This window comes from Acomys minous (assembly GCF_964271855.1).
Source record: "Acomys minous genome assembly, chromosome: 20".
Lineage (NCBI taxonomy): Eukaryota > Metazoa > Chordata > Mammalia > Rodentia > Muridae > Acomys > Acomys minous.
This window is the reverse complement of record NC_140502.1, coordinates 18,598,844-18,619,167: the sequence shown is the minus strand read 5'-3', so window position 1 is coordinate 18,619,167 and position 20,324 is coordinate 18,598,844. Positions and strand designations below refer to the sequence as shown.

General features: G+C 43.3%; 1 protein-coding gene across 1 annotated transcript; it reads left to right on the top strand.

Moving 5' to 3' along the window:
* Positions 1 to 1,975: 1,975 nt before the first annotated feature.
* On the top strand, positions 1,976 to 20,091 carry LOC311591132 (cell adhesion molecule CEACAM3-like; the record flags this gene model as incomplete). The annotated part of the gene is made up of 7 exons (XM_084770499.1): positions 1,976 to 2,228; positions 3,253 to 3,612; positions 11,343 to 11,702; positions 14,793 to 15,152; positions 16,532 to 16,888; positions 18,405 to 18,752; positions 19,796 to 20,091. The coding sequence occupies 7 exons, from the start codon at positions 1,976 to 1,978 to the stop codon at positions 20,089 to 20,091; spliced, it is 2,334 nt and encodes a 777-aa protein (XP_084626625.1).
* Positions 20,092 to 20,324: the final 233 nt, after the last annotated feature.

The following is a 20,324-nucleotide window of genomic DNA, read 5'->3' as shown; positions in this document are numbered from 1 at the left end:
TGGCTTCTTCTCTGATTCAATTGGTGCTGGAAAAAGGAGGTGATGTATGTGCCTGGGAAGCTTCTCCTGAGTCAGGATGAAAGCAGGGCTTCGGTTATGCTGTTTCAGTTACTTTTCACAATGTCAGTGGTGGACATCATGTTGTCCATGAGCTCAGCACCAGGGAAGTGCGAGAAGGAAAACCCAGGAGAGATGCCATGAAGTGTGTCCTAACTCTGAGAGTCCTTCTGTGAAGGGCTGTGGACACCAATGCTTGTGATTACTGCAGGAAACGGAGAGGATATTTACTTGGAGAATGGGGACCTTCTTTTGGCATTTCCTACTGGACAAGGATGACTAACATTCTGAAACAGCCTTATAGTTAGCCTTGTTCGCACATCCCAGAGTTGTCTTCAGGGAAAAGAGATTCCACTGAATCTCTTATGAGGTTGGGTTGTGGACATGTTTGTGAGTTATTGACTTAATTGATGCATGAGGGACAAGGCCAATGTGGACAGCACTATCACTAGGCAGATTGTCCCTGGTTATATAAGAAAGCTAGCTAGCTAAACATGAGCCAGAGGTCCAGCTAGTGGATGATGAGCCAGCCAGAATCCTGTTTTCTGTCTTGATTGCTTTCAGTGCTACAAAATGACCCTGACCAAGAAAGGAAACATGTCATTTACTCTCTCTTGATGTGCTGTTCCTAGGGTTGTTTTTAATCACAGCAACAAAAAGAGACCTAGAACAGTCTATAGGGAAGAGCAGAGGACACAGCCATTTGAATCAATGTTCTATGTAGTCAAGAGCAGACCCCCTAAGGAGATGGTGGGCAAACAGAAGGAATGATTTAGACACTAGCAATGAATCAGAAAGTGACGGTACAGACTTTCTCTTAGACACCGATCCTTTGAATACATAGTCAATGTTCTAGAAATGTTATTTGAAATTTTCTGAGCACAAGGCTCTTCCTCTGGATCAAGTCTTATTTCACTTTTAGTCCAGGGTTTCCCAGGAAATATATGGAATCTTGCCTAGATCCACCCTACTGTAGATGGAAACAGGAGCTCTGGAGTTCACAGTAGCCAGATGACAGGCCATACCTCCCACCTGTGATGAAAGGACACTGGCAGGTCAAATTTGACTTGTGGACGATCCCTGCTGTTGCCCTAGACATGAGGTTGCAGTTTTTCCATTGATATCCAGGAGGCAATATTAGGACACACACTCAACACTCAGAACATTGTTTCCCTGAGCCATGACCTTGCCTAGGAGACTGGTATCCATCCTGTCCCTCCTAACGTAGAGCTCCCTCCCATGTTCCTGCTCAATTCGTTTTGTTTGAGAACACCCCTGTCTGGGGAACCTTAATGTTCCCCTTCCCTGCATCTTCCACAGAGAAATACAGGATGTATGCAGCAATATGATTTATACCAAGGCCAGAGGTGACCCAGAAAGATTAGAAACAATCCCGTCTCTCCCAACACACAGCTCAGCCAACGCAAAATGATGGAAGGCTGCTTTGAAATCATCCATAGGAATATGGAGCCCACAGTCCTTTCCAGGACACACTGACAACTTCTTCCTCAACACTGAGGATGTGAAACTCCTCACACAAATGCTCATGGGTTTCTCTCCTGGCTCAGGAGATTGACTGGGAACATTAGTGATAAAGGATTGATAATCATCCTTGGTCATCATTCAGCTGGTCTCTTTCAAGCCCTCAGAGGCACCTTTCACCTTCCTGCTGGGAAATCCCACATTCCCAGAGTAATGAAGACCCAAGGCAGACTGGGTGCTCTGCTTTGTCTCTGCGTCACAGGGACACACAGACAAGATAGAGTGCCCCTCTTTGATGTTGACAGACCCAAGCCAGAACATAGCTGATGTCAGCCCTGGGATGAGTTGCTGTTCTCTGAGGTCACGGGGATGCTCATCAGCCTTGTTGCTCAATATGTTGCTTGGGGGGAAAAGGTAAAGACAAAAGTTGTGAAGGATGCAGAGGCAGCACAGAAAGTGGAAGGGACATAGCAGCTCCTTAGACATAGACCCCACCACTCACAGTCCATGGGATTCTGTGAAGTGCTCCTTCCTGAGAAGACAAACAGCTCAGAGGGAAGACAGACAGCAGAGGCTGAGAGCCTTGCTGGAGCTGAAGCTTTTCTCCCCAGAGTACGTCACAATAAGAAGTCAGATGATGGTGTCCCCCATGCTTTCACTTAAAGAGTGGCAGGGGCTCCTTCTCATGGGTAAGTGTTGACAATCCCTGACTGTGTGTCAGTGGAGGGGAAAGTAGAGTGAGGCTCGAGTCTTCTAAAGAGGACAGGAACCCAAGATGAGACTCAGGGTTTCTGCTTGAAATTATAGGGGGAAAGTACAATTGATTCAGCCTCCTGAAGCTCTCTGGGGACAGGTAGTGATGAGTAGAGAAGAGCCCCAATGTTCTCTATTCAAACCAAATCACAGTGGCTGCTCTGTTCTGTAGACCGATGCTCCCAACTATGACCAGGTGACTCTTCAAGCAGAAATCAAACAGGAGTGTCCAGTAAAATGTCTCAGTGTGTAGAGGCCATGGCAACCTGGATTCAGTCTTCAGCTCCCACACATTAGATGAGTAAACAGACTCACAGATTCTTTTCTCTGCCCTTTACACTGTTGTTGTGGTATGCACTCTCATGTGCACACACTGAGACATGAGCGAGCCTTCACAAACCCACACATAAAATACATAAGTAATATAAGAATTCCCTTTGAGTATAACTAGTTATTGTTAGCTACGAACCTGGGAACTTTGTAGATTAACACATGGACACACTTTTCATTCCTCCATTCATTCTTCCCATGCTTCCTTCCTTCCTTCTGCCATTCATGTCCAGATCTTTTCCAGGAAGTTAACCATCCTAGTATGGCAGACTAACCCTTGTCCTCCCATAGCCCTGGTGGTAGTGGAACAGAAATTAGAGTATCTGCAAGATGATATTAGGGATTTCCTGGTACCACAAATGGAAAAAGGAAAAGTCAGAAAGTGAAGACTTTCTAGAGAAAGAGGTTGGTGAAGCATCCTCACACCAAATATAGGGACAGTGAAGGGTGAGCCAGGCAGACACTTGAGAAGAGAATTTCTAAGAGAGGTAAATACACACTGAGAGATTCTGAGGGAATGGTGGTGATATTCCTGACTTCCATTTAGGTGGGTAGGTACATCCCGACCCACACACTTGAGTGATGATCACACCCGCTCAGTAGTAATTGTTTCTCTCTCTTTCCTTCTAGCCTCCCTTGTAACATGCTGGCACCTGTCTACCACTACCTATGTCAAGATTGAAATACTGCCACGCAAAGTGTTTGAGGGAGACAATGCCCTTCTATTTGTTAAAAATCTGCCAAAGAATCTTAAATCCTTTGTCTGGTTCAAAGAGAAGATAGAAAAGAGCCATCAGATTGCACTGTATTCAATGAATGCTGACGAAACTGTGACAGGGCCTGAACACAGTGGCAGAGAGACAATCAACAGTGATGGATCTCTGCAGATCCGCAAGGTCACCCAGAAGGACATAGGATTCTACATTCTACAAACATATAATTGGCAAGAAAAAATTGTATCAACATCACCCATATACCTCTACGTGTACAGTAAGTGATTCACCCTGGATGCTGGGTGGGGTTTATTCTACCAGACACACACATTGCCAAGAGAATCATGTTCATTTCTCCCTTTTATGTATTTCCTTTGGGAAAGACCTAGACAGAGGTCTAAGGCATTTCAGTAAGGCCCAGGGACCACATGGGCAGACGCATCACACAGCTGAGAAAGTGGTAGCATCATGTTGAAGCACCGCATGGGATGGTGGAGGCCAGATCCCTCTTTCAAGGACTCAGGTCACCTCCTCACACACACTCATGGTTTGAGAGGCTCCTGATAAATCCGCTCCTGGGCATGTTTTCTGTGTCATAATTCTGACTTGTGCTTGTAGAGAGAATGGGCCAGTCCTCTCCCCCACTCATCACTCAGCTGGTTGTTTTGGATACCTCACAGGCATTTATGAAACGTGATTGCTGAAAACAAACTTCATGTTTCCAGAGCATTGAGAACACAGGTCAGACTGGGTGCACAGCTGGTTTTCTGTGCCGCACAGTGAATGCTGAGGGTCCTTCATTGTTGCTCAGAGACCAAGGCCAGGACACACTAGAGAGCACATGAATGCTCAGCAGTTTGTAGCTCATTGTGTGCACTCTATGGCTGAATAGTAAAGACAGAAGGGAGAGGAACAGCAGGAAGCATGAAGAGTGTTACATGGTCTGAGACCTCATTAATTCACTCATTTTTTCATTCGATCATTTGTTTTCCACGGGTGTTGAAATTTGTTTTGAGAGGTGATTTTTTCACTAATTTGTTTATTTAATCTCTTTACAGCCAAACCCAAGCCTCCTTCCTCCTCACCTCCCAGTCACACCCTCATGTTCCCTACACTCCCCTCTTTCCTATTTATTTATTATGTATACAATGTTATGTCTGCATGAACAACTGTGTATCAGAGGAGGGCACCTGATCTTACTATAGATGGTTGTGAGCTACCATGTGGTTGCTAGGAATTGAACTCCAGAACTTTGGAAGTGCAGCCAGTGCTCTTAACCTCAGAGCCATCTCTCCATCCCCTCTTTGCTTTTTATCAGAAAATGGGAGGACCCCACAGGGGAATAACCGACTCAGGTACTTCAAATGGCAGCCAGTTTAAGCACAGCCTCTTCAAATTTTGTTTCACAAGGCAACACAGCTAGGGGAATAGGATGCAAAGGCAAGCCACAGAGTCAGAGACTGCCTCCACACTCACTGTTAGGGAAGCCACATGTTCACCATGGTGCACATCAGCCATATATATGTAAGGGGTCTAGCTCCAGCCCATTCATGCTCTATGGTTGGTGGTTCAGTCTCTCTGAGCTCCCATGGGCCCACAGTAGTTGACTCTGTAGGTCTTTTTGTGGTGTCCTTTTCCTATCCAGCTCACTCCATTCTTCTTCCCACTCTTCCACAAAACTGCTTGATCTCTGCAAATATTTTGTCTGTGAGTCTCTGCATATGTTCCCATCAGAAGTTGGATGAAGCCTCTCAGAAGACACTTATCCTAGTCTCCTGTCTGCAAATACAGGAGGGTGTCATTAATAGTGTCAGGGGTTGGTTCTCTCCCATAGGGTAGATTACAAATTGGGCCAGTCATTGGTTTGCCATTCCCTCAATCTCTACATCTTTATCACTACACTTCATGAGGGTAAGACAAATTTTGGGTCAAAAGTTTTATGAGTGGGCTGGTGTCCCCTTCCCTCCACTGTAAGTCCCACCTGGCTACAGAAGGTAGCCACTTTAGACTCCTTAGCCCTCAGTGGTAGAAATATCAGCAAGGGCCATAGATTCCTAGGAGTCTAACCTATCCTGCCCTACCCAGTTTTTCGGGACTGGGTTTCTCTATGGAGCTCTGGCTGTCCTGCATTCCCTAGGTAGACCAGGCTGGCCTCCTACTTACCATGATCCAATGGCATATGCCTCCTGAATGCTGGGATTAAAGGTGTGTTTCACCATGCCTGACCTTTGTACCCCATTCTTAAATTGGGTTATTTGTTATGTTGTTGTTTAATTTCTTGAATTCTTTATATATTTTAGATATTAGCCTTCCGTATGGTTGGCAAAGATTTTTTCTGATAATGTAGGCTGTCATTTTTTCCTATTGACAGAGCCCTTTTCATTGCAGAATCTTTTCAGTTTTGTGAGGTTCCATTTATTTATTGTTGATCTTAGTGCCTAAGCTGTTGGTGTTTGTTCAGACAGTTGTCTCCTGTGCTAAGGAGTTCGATGCTATCCCCCACTTCCTCTTCTAATACATTTAGTGTTAGTTATTGGCTTGGTGTATATTTTCTTTATTGTGTTTATGTATGCTCTTTGTATCTCTGATCTCTTTAAGACTTTTATCATGAAGATGTGTTGGATTTTGTCAAAGGTTTTTCAAAATCTAATGAGATGACTATGTGATTTTTACTTTCAGTTTGTTTATATAGTGGATAGCACTGATACATTTTCATTTCTTACATACCCCCTGCCTCCCTGAGATGAAGCTTTATTGATCATGGTAGATAATATCTTTGATGTGTTCTTGAATTCATTTTGTGAATATTTAATTGAGTAGTTTTGCATCAATGGTCATGGAAGATATTGATCTGGAATTTTCTGTCATATTTGATTCATTGTGTGGTTTAGGCATCCGGGTGACTCAAACTTCATAGAATAAACTTGGAAATGTTCCATCTGTTTCTATCTTGTCGAATATTTTAAGGATTTTTTTTTTTTTGAAGATCTGGAAGAATTCTCCTCTAAAAACATCTGTCCCTGCCTTTTTGTTTTGGTTGGGAGATATTTTAAACACTACTTCTATTACTTTAGGTGTTATAGGACTATTTAAATATTTTACATGATTTTTATTTCACTTCGGTAAGTGGTAATCTATCTAAAAAATGTGTCCATTTTGCTCAGATTTCTCAATTTTGTGAATTACAGGTTTGTCACATAAGACTTAATGAGTCTCTGGATTTCCTCCGTGTCTGTTGCATGTCCCCCTTTCATTTCTGATGTTATTCATTTAGATGCTGTCTCTTTGCCTCTTAATTAGTTGGGCTAAGTGCCTATCTATCTTGTTGAAATTATCAAAGAACCATCTCTTTTTATTGTTGATTCTTTGCATTGTTCTCTTTGATTCTATTTTACTGAATCAGCCGTGAGTTTGATTATTTGCTGCCATCTACTCCTCTTGGTTGTGGTTTTTCTTTTGTTTTTGTTCTGGAGCTTCAGGTGGGCTGTCAAGACACTAGTGTGGGATCTCTCCACTGACTTTATGAAGGTTCTTAGTGCTATGAGCTTTCCTGTTATGGCTCCATTTGCTGTATCCCATAGAATTGGGTGTGCTATGCCCTCATTTTCATTGAATTCTAGAACTTCTTTAATTTCTTTCTTTTTTCTTTCCCAACTAATGGTTGTTGGTCATACATTTATACAGTTTCCATTGTCTTTTAGGCTTTCCATTGTCTCTATTGTGGTTGGAGTCCAGATTTTATCCATGGTGGTCTGATAAGATGCACGGAGTTATTTCAATTTTTTGTATCAGTTGAAGTTTGTTTTGTGATCATATGTATTCTCAATTTTGATGAAGGTTCCATGAGCTGCTGAAAAGAATGTTGAAGTCTCCTACTATTAATGTGTGGCGTTCATTGTGTGATTTAAGCTTTAGTAATGTTTTTTTGGAAATGTGTTTGCCCTTGCATTTGGGGCATAGATGTTCAGAACTGAGACATTATCTTGGTGGATTTTTCCTTTGACGAGTATGAAGTGTCCTTTCCTATCTCTTTTGATTAATATTGATTGAAAGTCTATTATGTTATATAGGAGAATGGGTATTCCATCTTGCTTCTTGGGTAAATTTGCTTGGAAATTTTTTTCCCAGCCCTTTATCCTGATGTAATGTTTATCTTTGTTGCTGAGGTGTGTTTCTTGTATGCAGAGCAAGGATGGATCTTGTTTTCTCAGCCATTCTCTTAGCCCATGTCTTTTTATTGGGGAATTGAATCCAGTGATGTTGAGAGGTATTAATGACCAATGATTGTTAATTCATGTTACTTTGATGTTGCTGGTGTGAGTGTGTATGATTTTGTGTGCCCCCCTTATTTTGTTTTTGCTGGTATAAAATTATATTTTTCCTGTGTTTTCTTGAGTACAATTAATCTCCTTAGATTGGTTTTGGTTTGTTTGGGGGTTTTTTTGGTGGTGGTGGGTTGCTTCTAGTATTTTCTGTAGGCCTATATTCCTGGATAGATATTTTTTAAACTTGGTTTTCCCATGGAATATCTTGATTCTCTATCTATGGTTACTGAAAGGTTTACTGTACTTTGGGCTAGTATCTGTTTTCTGTTAGGGTCTACCTGATATCTGAGCAGGCCCTTCTGGCTCCTAAAGTCTCTGTTGATAAGTCTGGTGTAATTCTAATAGTCTGCCTTTGTATGTTATTTTTGCCCTTATCCCGTGTGGCTTTTAATCTTCATTCTTTGTTATGTATATTTAGTGTTTTGATAATTATGTTGAGGGATTTTAATTTTTATTCTCTTTTTCGTTTTTGTTTTTAGTTACTTCAAGACAGGGTATCTCTGTGTAGCCTTGGCTGTCCTGGGCTCACTTTGTAGTGTGGGGTGGCCTTGAACTCACAGTGATCCACCTGCCTCTGCTTCTCCAAGTGCTGATATTGCAGGCATGTGCCACCACACTCAGGGAGGATTGTATTTTTTATCCAATATTGTTGGTGATCTGTAAGCTTCTTGCATGTTTATAAGTATTTCTTTCTTTAGGTTATGAAATTTTTCAGATGTGATTTTGTTAAAGATGTTTACTGTGCCTTTGAGCTGACCACCTCATTCATCTATTTGTATTTTTCTTATGTTTGGTCTTTCATGGTGTCCAACATTTTTGCATGTTTTCTAATAGAAACTTTATAGACCTAGCATTTTCATTTACTGATGTATTAATTTCTTCTATCATATCTTCTGTGCCAAATATTCTCTCTCCCATCTCTTCTATTCTCTTGGTGATGCTTATGTCTGTAGCTCTTGCTCTCTTTCTTGGGTTTCCATTTGTAGGATTGCCTCAGTTTGTGTGTGTGATTTTTTTTCTTCTATGTTCATTTTCATGTTTTAGGGAGATATACTCATTTCCTTCTCCCATTTACTTGTATTTTTCCTGTTTCTTTAAAGGATTTATTCATTTCTTTCATCTGTTTGATTATATTTTCCTGAATTTCTTTGAGGGGTTTATTCATTTCCTGTTAAAAGGCCTCCATCATTTTCATAAGATTAGATTGGAGGAGGTTTTCTGGCTCTTTTGTTGTCTTAGAATATCCATCGCTTGTTTTAGTAGGATAACTGGGTTCTGGTGATGATATATTGCACTGGATTTTGTTGAGTGTGATCCTCTTCTGGCTGATAATGCCCAGCTAGTGCTCTGGAGAGGGTCCAGGGTAGATTCTCTCTGGGGTTGGATTGTGGGTGCCCTTCTTGTTCACTTTATCTCTTGGATGGCCAGAGCTGATGGCTCAGGCAACCGATCAGGATTGAAAGAAGAAAAAGGAAGGAAAGGGAAAAAGAGCCCAAGGTTTCTTCTCTAGGGACTGGCTGTACTGCGGCTGAGGAGAACTTAAACTGACCACCTTTTTTCCTATGGCTGAGGCTGTAAAAGCGGCTTTTGGCTAGAAACTGCACGGGGTCGTAAAAGGAGGCTCTTCGATCTGTAGATACGCCTCTTTACGGAGATCTCCAATAAGTTGGTGTAAATTTAGGCTTAATAGCTATAGAAGGCTGATGGCCCTGAGTCTGTTAACTTATTTGCGAATCTACAGAGAAATAAGAAGTAAGAGTGAGATAGAAAATAAACCACTCACACACATACATTCAAGAGAAGAGGATCAGGAGAAAAAGTGGATGAAATCAGGCATCTTAACTTCAACTGAAGTTGAGCTGCTTCATTTTTTCTCAACTTTCTCTCTCTCTCTCTCTCTCTCTCTCTCTCTCTCTCTCTCTCTCTCTCTCTCTCGTTTATTGTAGAAGACCATACTTATACTTCTGAGAACAGGTAATTACCTCATAGTCAAAACAGTACAATTAATCACAAAACAGATGCATTATAAAAATACAACAGGTTACATGTTTTAAATCTAAACATTTCTTATCTACGTATCCATTATATAAGTTCATGGCGAGTTCAGAATGAAAGAGATTGACAGGGTCTAAGGTTAATAGGGTCTGAAACTTACAAGAGTATACAACTTATCAGTTAGGATGGACCTGACTATACATTATCCAGGTATCTCTTGGTTTGTTATGAGCTCAGGACAATAATTTTGTCTGTCTTTCATTCTAAGAAACAGAGTAAATTCAGACATCTCTAGGTAACTTCATTCCACATAGGTTCACATGGAGTTTAAACAAGGTTGGCTATATTTATGGTAAAATACCAGGATTCGGGGTGCCATCTGCGGTGGAGGCTTATCTGAAGCCACAAATCTGCTGGTAGGCTATCCTAGTGATGCATCTGGAGGTCCACAAAGGTATTTACTGCAGCCATAAACTAACTTTAACTTTTAAAACTATTTGAGCCAAATCAGGAATTCCATAATCAGGGATTACTTCATCTGGATAACTAAAAGTACATTTTCAATAAGATCCCCTAGGAAGTTTGCTCAATCAGAGCTGGTCAGTACCCAGAAAATAACAATTCACACCAATGCCAGATTTATTTATTTTTGGTTTTTTGAGACAGGGTTTCTCTGTGTAATCTTGGCTATCCTGGACTCGCTTTGTAGACTGGGCTGGCCATGAATGTAGTCCTGGCTGTCCTGGACTCACTTTGTAGACCAAGCTGGCCTTAGACTCACAGTGATCCACCTGCCTCTGCCTCCCTGGGTACTGGGATTAAAGGAACGCACCACCATGCCCAGCTCCAATGCCAGATTTCAGAGAGATGCAGCAGTGCACAACTGACAGGGTAGTCAGAGGTTTGAAGCAATTCTGGGGCACATCACGATACAGACCTTGCAAATATCAGATCACCTCCAGAGATCTCTCATGCCTCCTGGATTTTCCCAAATCAATGGCTCCTGACAGCATGTTAGAGGCTGGAAGCAGTTTCGGGGTACATCATGGTATAAGACCTTGCAAACACCAGATCACCTCCTAGACAGCCCACATGCCTAGTGAGCCCCCTCAACAGGGTGGGTCTTGGCATCTGGCTTTAGCCATCTGGCTTTCACTGGTGCTGACAGGCTTGGTGGAACCTGATGGAAGTAGGCCTCTTGGATTGCAGGTAGATCTGGAAGTCTGTGATGGATGCAGACCTCTGGTAGTCCCACAAGACAGTGACTGTGGTCTTGGTAGTACCTAATGACTGCCACCCCTGGAAATAAAGGTTGAGCTGGGTCTTGGTAAAATGGCATGCTGGTAATTGTATGTATTACAAAACATCATGTTTTGTTCCTTTTCATTCCCTTAAAGGTCAGTAGAATGCCTGACTTTTTAAGAGCAGCATTTTAAAAAGGTATACAGATCAGTTCTCATAATAATCTATTCATAGTTGGCTTAAAGTAAATGAAGGCTCCATGTACATGAAACACCAAGTGCAGGAACACTAAGTTTATGGAAGTAATATGCAGACCTCCATAAAGTAGGGAAGGGATATGATCACCCACACAGCTTGGCTGAGCAATGAACACATCTCGGGACATAAAGCTCCATCTTAAACAAATACAAAAGTTCTAAGATCAATCTCTAATTTTCTCTTCTAGATTACATTTTGACCCCTGGATGCCCTCTCCCCGCTGCTCATCCCAGCATTGAATTAGTGCCTCCCTATGTTGCTAAAGGAGGAAACGTTCTTCTACGCGTTCACAACCTCCCAGAGAAGATTCAAAAAATGTCCTGGTACAGGGGGGTAACCTTGTTGACTTACAAAGAGGTTTCTCGATACATAATGGCCACGAATTCAAGTGTGGAGGGACCTGCACACAGCGGTAGAGAGACCATGTACAGCAATGGATCCTTGCTAATCCGCAATGTTATTGGGAATGACACTGGATACTATACCCTACAAACCCTGAGAACTGGTGTGAAAGATGAAGTGGTGCATGTACAACTCCTTGTGGGTGGTAAGTGATTCTGATCAGTCAGTGCTGGGTGGCACGTAGACAGACAAAACTGTCACACCTGGCAATTGACCTCTCTTCCTCTGTACTCTCTCTGTGTTGGAGTTTGAGCATTTAGTGCTGTACACGCATGGCGGAGAAAGGTGACATATATTAGACTACTTTTCTGATCCAGCTATCATAGATGATGAGAGAGAGAGAGAGAGAGAGAGAGAGAGAGAGAGAGAGAGAGAAAAGAAGAAGAAGAAGAAGAAGAAAGAGAGAGAGAGAGAGAGAGAGAGAGAGAGAGAGAGAGAGAGAATGATAGGAAATAGTTACTTAGTCTAGGAGCATCAGATTAATTTCAGTTTCTTGAGGTTGTCACCATGAACATGGTATTGAGAAAGATCCTGTTTGATACTGGCAGATTTTGTGTCCTAACAGAGAAGTGAGCACCAGGAAGCACTGGCTCCAGATCTCTGTTCTAGCTTGGACTATAAGTGATCCTGAAACGTATTTTGCCAGGGCTGGAGTTTTACTTTTGCAGTCGACAGGGAACAATGATTTTCAGCCACCCATATTTCATGGGAAACCAAATAGTGTACTGATTTGAGAGCATTCGCTGAGCAATATCACCTGGGCATCTCCTGAGACTTGGCATGAACAGCAGAGCTGACCAGGTCACCAGGCCATGAGACAATTGTCCATATCAGCTTATGGGACCTCACAGGATGTTCAGGGTACACAAGGGGAAGAACAGAGGACATAGGTCCTGCTGGCAAGTGCTTGTCCTCTGAGGTCCAGCCATTCTCTCCTGTAGATAAAGAGTAACAGGCTCTGCTAATCTTGACATCTCCCAGACATAAGTGTCAGTCATCCTATTGATCAACAGGGAGCAGTGTTAGCTCATGGTCAAATACTGAGAAGCTGGTTTACTGGAGAAGATAAAAGAAATGGTTTCCATTTCTGTCCCAACTGACATGGTAGTCTCTCCCAGAAGGACAGTTTGACCTACTGGATGTTTCCTCTAGCCCAGAAAATTACTAGGGGACCCTGTTCAACATTTCTCCCCTCTAACATCTTGAGTTGGGGAAAGAGTGATGACAGTGGAACTGCCAATCTAAGGACAGAGACATCCCTAAAGAGTCAGGGTGGATGTGAGCAGACTAAACCTCATCTCAGCCAACAAAGGAGGCTGGAATTCAGGGTCATCACTGAATTACTCAACCTCAGAGTGAGCTAACTCCTCTCCAGGCCTCAGAAGACCTGGTTCACACGCAGAAGATGGATCTCCTGATACAACTAATTGATCCTGAATGTTTGTCCTGGAGCAGACACTGAATGGTAACACTAGAGATAAAAGATGAGTGTCCTATCCCTGGTGTCACCCAGCTGGTCCCTTTCTAGCCCTCACAGACATCTCTGCCACCTTCTGGCTATAAATAAATTTCACTGCCCCAGATCTGAGGACATGGGGATTACTTGGTGCCCAATGGAGTTTCTGTGTCACCAAGGATGCATAGAGTGCCCTTCTTGGTTGTGACAGAGCCAAGGTCAGCCAAAGCAAGGGTCAGCCCTGAGGTGAGATGTTGGATTCTGGCTCACAGTGGTGCTTATCAGCCTATTGCTCAATGTTTAGACTTGAGAATGAAATATAAAGAGAGTGAGAGATGCACCTGGCAACACTGAGGGGAGAAGTCAGCAGTGCTTCAGCCAAGCACCCCACCCACAGCTATGTGACTCTGTGAAGGACTTTGGCCTCAGTGCAGACTCATGTCAGCAGGAGTCAGGCCCACATAGATGCTGAAGCAGAAGCTCCTCTATATTGTGTGAGGTTGGCCAATGCAACAGAGTTTGTGGAGGTTCCACTGTTACTCCATAAATGGGGTACTATGGGCAAGGGCTAGTACCCTAAGTGAAGAGAGAATTCCCTGACAGTGTGTGGTAAGGCACCGCTCAGGCCCTGGCTAGAGTCTCCAGGGAGGGCAAGAGTCTGAAGGAATTCAAAGTGTCTACTTGCCCCTGAGTGGAGTTGACACAGAGGTGGAGAGAGGTTCAGCAGCAGGAAAATCTCAACGAAAAGGAAATGGTAAAAGGTGTCCATAATAGCCAGATTGTTCACTACTCAAGGTCAATCACATTGTGCACTATGTTTTGAAGAGTGCTTCTCCTACATTGGAGTGACTCAGAAAAAAATTGGCCTGGATAGGCCAGTGGGGTGTCTCAAAAAGGAAAGGCATATCTGCCAGGCCAGAGGACCTGAGGTAAATGCTCCGCTCCCTCATGATCAGAGAGAACTCTCTGCCTTCTCAAGTTTGTCCCTTGCAACACACAGAAATTCTGTGGCATGCACCCACCCATATACACATCTATGCAGATATGCATGTGGTTCACTCCTGCATGTATTCATATAAATTTGTAATCTATATCAATGTGAATGAATTAAATCAAAATCATGTATTCACTCATCTCAAAGCTGAGTCCTTTCATAAGTAAAATTCTGCACAAGCTGGACCTTAGGACCGTCAGTTTCCCCTTAATTTTTGTTCATTCTCGCACTCATTCCTCGGGTGTACCTGAGTTTTTCCTAGACACCATTTTTTTCTACAAAAATATTTAAGAATGAGAATGATCCTTACAAGACTCTATTCCATGTAGAATGGAAGAGAAACCTGTGGAGGAAGCTAGACAATGAAGTAATGTGAGTACTGTAGCCATTAAAGGAAAACTACTACTACTACTACTACTACTACTACTACTACTACTACTACTACTACTACTACTACTACTACTACTATTACTACAAGATTCAGAGAGCCCAGGGACAAAGTCTATGGAAAAGGAAGTCAGGGAGGCATCACCCCACCACCAATTTACACTGAATGTGAACAGAGATCAAAATACAGTGAGCCAGGACCATGTTGACACCTGAGGAGAGAGTGTCATACAGATTAAATGACAAGTGCGAGTATTGTGCTGACCTCCACCGAGTAGGACTGGACCCTTACCCACACACTTCTGCAGAGCAATGGACACATCTGCCCAGGACACAGGTACCCATCCTAGCTGAATAAAAAGGTTCCAATATTGATGGATGGATCTGTTCTCTTCTAGCTTCCTTTTTGCCCTGTGGACGCTCTCCCACCTCTACTCAGTTCAGCATTGAATCAGTGCCACCCAGTGTTGGTGAAGGGGGAAGTGTTCTTCTACTTGTTCACAATCTCCCACGGAATCTTCGAATGCTTTTCTGGTACAAAGGGGTGGTTGTGTTCAAGGACCAAGAGGTTTCTCGGTATGTAACATCCAAGAATTCATGTATGGAGGGACCTGCGCACAGTGGTAGAGAGACATTGTACAGCAATGGATCTCTGCTGATCCACAAAGTCACCTGGAATGACACTGGATTCTACACCCTGCGCACTCTGGGCACAGATCTGAAAGAGCAAGTGAGGCATGTGCAACTCCATGTGGATGGTAAGTGATTGTCTGTGATCAGTCAGTGCTGGTTGGGGCTCAGAATCACAGTGCTGTATCTTCTTGTATTTGAATACAGTCTCCATGATGTTAAGGTGGTAGCACTTGTAGCAAGACACACATGATGGAGACAAATGGGCATAGATTAGACTCCATTGTCTGTCTCCCTCCTGCATCAAATATGATCTTCAAAAAAAAGGAACTCAGCCTAGAATGTCAGGCAGCATCCAGGCTTGTGGGAATCTCAATGTATGTTTTGCTAAGAAAGATCCTGTGTGCATCAGGAAGGGGCTGGTTAGAGAAAACTATGGCATCCTAAGAGTGGTAGTGACCTGGAAACCCTGGCTGCACTCATTCACCCTATGTTCAATTTCTAGTGATTCTAGGGAGCATTTTGCCAGGGCTGGACTATTAGTTAATACTTCTCATTACAGACAGGGAACAATGGTGTTGTTCATGGCACACTGTTGTCTTTATATTCTCCAAAAGCGAGGGTCATACATCAAATTTCGGAACTGTTCCAGAGAGCATGGAGGAGTGCTGCTTACTGGCTTGCTCCTCATTACATGCTTAGCCTTGATTCTTGTAGCCCCACCATCCCTTAGCACAGAAGTGGAACTTGTTGCAGTGGACTGGACCCTCCCATATCAATCAGTAGTGGCATTTTTAATTGATGCTCCGTCTTTCAAATCTACGGTTTTTCTTTTAAATTTTGGTATTTCTAGACAATTTCTCTGTGTAGCCTTGGCTTTAATTCCCTCACTTTGTAGAGCAGGCTGGCCTAGAACTCGCAGAGATCTGGCTAGCTTTCCCTCCTTGAGTGCTGGCATTACAAGTGTGTGTCATTTCGCCTAATTTTAAATCTAATCTTGCCTATGTGAAGCTATCATAAATCCAGTCAGAATAGTTCCTGAGCCTTTTCAAAGACTTGAGCCTGCCACAAAAACCAGACTGGTCCCTGCACTCACACATCCTGACCTGTGTACTGTAGGGCAGAGCAGAAAGAACACCTGGAAGGTTGAGTCAGGTTGACTAGAGCCACAAGGAAATCAAGCAAAAGTCAGAGAATAAAGATGGGTCTGTAGAGAAAAATTCAGGGGAGTCATAATCTCAACCTACAGGGTGCATGAATGTGTGCAGTGTCTGGCAGCCATGGAGACACTGAGGAGAGAGATCCATGCAGAAGAGATGACAAATTTAAGGTCACTCAGGGAATGAAGGATGTCATGTTGCTGACTTCCTCCATGTGAGATAGATTCATCCTCACTTGTATCTCTAGCCTGAGTGATGAGTCAACCCACCTGGTCAGGATGGAGGTCGCCATCTTTCCACCAAATACAATGATTCCATGTGATGTGTTTTTCTCTTTTCCCTTCCAGCCTCGCTTTCTACTTGCTGTAACCCTCTCACCTCTGCCTCACTTGTGATCAGTCAAGTGCCACAGAATGTTGATAAAGGAGAAAGCGTTCTTCTCCAGGTTCATAATCTGCCACAAGACCTGCATGCATTTTCCTGGTACAAATCTGCATATAGAAGCCCGCTTTTAAAAATTGTACTATACACCTCATCCATGAATTCCATCATGAAGGGCCCAGCACATAGCAGAAGAATGAGAGTGTATGCCAACGGATCCCTGCTATTCCAGGATGTCAATGAGAATGATGCAGGATTCTACACACTAGAAACTGTAAACAGAGAGTTCAATGTCACAACAACACATGTACAACTTCATATAAGTAAGTAGCTTCTAAGGTATGGACATGTTGTATCCTGTTTTGTACAGTGAACTGTGATGTCTCGGCACTGCCCTCCCTCCCTCTCTCTCTCTCTCTTTCTCTCTCTCTCTCTCTCTCTCTCTCTCTCTCTCTCTCTCTCTCTCTCTCCTCTGTCTCTCTCTCTCTCTCTCTCTCTCTCTCTCTCTCTCTCTCTCCTCTCTCTCTCTTTCTCTCTCTTTCTCTCTTCCTCATCTACTTAACTATCTATTCTATCTATCTATCTATCTATCTATCTATCTATCTATCTACCTATCATTTATCTACCTATCTGCCAAATGGGACACCAGGAAGAAATAAGTGTGGAAAAGACAGAAATGGGTCTAGTACACCATCCTTGACAACAGTCAACATTACCATGGGAATGGCTCCTGCCTAGCAGGAGGCTCATCTCAGAAAGTGAAAGATAGTAGAGCTTGGGGATAGGAGTAGATCAAATGCTGTTCTTCACAGAGAAAGGGCCGAGCAAGCAATAAGTGCCTTGGGGGAAATATTATGTACTTCTTTGCAAAGGGCACAGCTTCTGGTAGTGGATTCTGTTGACCCCCAAACACAGACAACATTGCCAAATGTTAGGAGAGGAGGAGGGGAGCTCAGAGCCTGGGGAAATGATAGCCATATCTCTTTTAAGTTGTTCTCTGACCTCCATTTACATATCATAATAAAAATCCACACATCTCACAGGATTGCATAAACCTTAACTAACACATATACCCATATCCACCCCCACCCCCACCCACACCCACACCCCCACTCCCCATAAATAGTTAATGTGAGCTGGAAGTTTAAGCAGTGTCAGTATTTCCAGATATGAGAATTTCATTAACACCTGGACATGCAAGGCCAAGGGACATTCATTCACCACCCACTTTTTGTGTATTGTGTGGCAGGGTTTCTCTTTGTAACCCTGTCTGTCCATGATGGCCTTGAACTCACAGAGACCTACCTGCCTATGCCCACTGAGTGCTGGGATTAAAGGTATGCACCACCATGCCCTCTCACCACCCACATGTATCTGAGCCCATCCAAGCTCTGGACCTTCCAGAAACATCAAACTACTTTTTCCTAACAAGACCCTAGCTCTAGTGGACTGGAAGACAGAGAATAAATTGAAGTGAAGTCAGGGGTTGGTTGGAACAAGGAAAGCAGAAGATTGAAGAGGTCAAAAGGTGAAGCCTGGGGGTCTATAGAGGAATAAGAGGTCAGGGAAGGTACTTCCCACATTTTCCTAGTGCGAGCAGGAATGTGATGACCCTGAGGGCAGAAACTTCAAGAAGATAGATTTCAACATAGAGGAAGTGGCATGATCAGTTCCATCAAATTTTTATTTGCTTACTTCCTCTGATTGGACAGACACTCGCAACCACCTCCTCTGAGTAATGGATCTAGGCATTCAGGACACAGGGCCCATCTTTTCACCAACCATAAATGCCTCAATATTGATAAAACCTGTGTTTTGCCCTTCTATCCTCCATTTCAGACTGCATTCACCCTTCCACCACTGGTCAGCTCATTATAGAACCGGTGCCTCTCAACATTGTTGATGGGAGCAATGCTCTCCTGCTTGTTCATAATATGCCAGAGAAACTTCATGCCCTTACCTGGTACAAAGGAGAAACCATGCTCTACAAACATGAAATTTCACACCGTGAAGGAACCACGAATAGAAGTATGCTGGGGCCTGCATACAGCGGTAGAGAGACAGTGTACCCCAATGGATCACTGCTACTGCGCAATGTCACCCAAGAAGACACTGGATTCTTCACCCTAGCAATTTTAAATATGCAGTTATACATTCAGGAGACAGACGCGCAGCTCCACATATACAGTAAGTGATTCTCTGTGACATCTGGGTGCTGCTGGGGTTGATTTCCGTTTACACACACAGGACTCTCAAGTGTGGACTATGCCTGCCTCCACTCTATTTTGTGTCTCTACATTGGAATTTGAGCACTCATTGCAGGACTCACATTGAGTAGAAATACTGAAATAGATAAGAATCCCTCACCTGAGTCCATCTGCAGAGGAGGATATGTGTTGGGTAACTCAGCCCATGGGTGCCTATTAGCTTCAAACTCTTGGGGCTCTCACAATACAGGTGGCCCTGAGAAGGACTCTACAGATGTCAGGCAGGAACTAGATGAGAGAACCATGGTGTCATTATTATGAGATGAATATCAGAAAGTCAAGAGTCCAGGTCTCTGTCCAAGAATCAACTCTAGTTGTCTCAAGAGAGCATCTCCTAAGGCTAGAATTGGACTTCTTGTTACAGCTGTCAGGGAACAGGGCTTTATTGACTGTCCAAATCCCATAGAGTGTGGGAGCAGCTGTGCACTGCCATGAAAGCTGCAGTTATGTAGGTCACCTGGGTATCTCTTTTTTTTTTGAGTCTCAGTGGAGAGGTAACAGGTCATAAGCCAACTGCTCTGATGAACTTAGGAGACTTATAGGAAGGACATGTTCTCAAGGAGAGGGACAGATGAGACAATTCTCCAGAAAGCTCCTTCTCCTTCTGGGTCCAGCCCAGGGAACACTCATTTGCAGCTAAATGGTAACAGATGTCACTTATTTGAGCGTCTTTCCCCGTCCCAGGTCAGGCTGTTGCTCATATCTAAGTGTAATTCATAGACACAGTAGTGATTATGTACCACAAGTCCAAGTATTGGGAAACTGAGGCACATTAGACACTGTGTCAGAATCAGAGTCTCACAGGCCTTGAGTGGCAAGTCCAAAGCAGAAAAAAATGTGTCTATTGTCACAGTCCCAATGTCTCCACCCTGGGCTCTTTTAGGTGTCTGTTTAATATAGAGGGGCTGGTTGATCACTCTGAAGGAATAATGTCATTTCATCCCCTCCTCTTTTTCTTCACAGAGCCTGTGAAACAACCCTTTCTTCAGATCACCAACACCACAGTCAGAGTACAGAGCTCTGTCGTCCTCAATTGTGTCTCACCCGATCCTGGAGTCTCAATCCATTGGTTCTTCAATGATGAGAATCTTCAGCTCACAGAGAGGATGACGCTGTCCCCAACAAAGTGCCAGCTCACAATAGATCCTGTGAGGATGGAGGATGCTGGCAACTATCAGTGTGAGGCCTCCAACCCAGTCAGTTTCATGGCCAGTTTCCAAGTCACCCTGTATGTTGTGAATGAATCACCCGTCCTCTAATCCTACAGCAGATTGGGAGGTGTTTCTTTGTCAATTAGATACAAAAATTGGAAAAAAGGTATATCATAGAAATTGTTAAGTACCAGTCAGGTACAGCCAGCATGTTGAGTAATACCTGTGATCCTGGTATAAACATGTACAACAACCAGCCAGGACACAAAGAGAGATTCAGTTTCCTAATGGGGAAAATACATCAATATAGTAAAGAAACATGCAAAGGCATTAAGAACTTA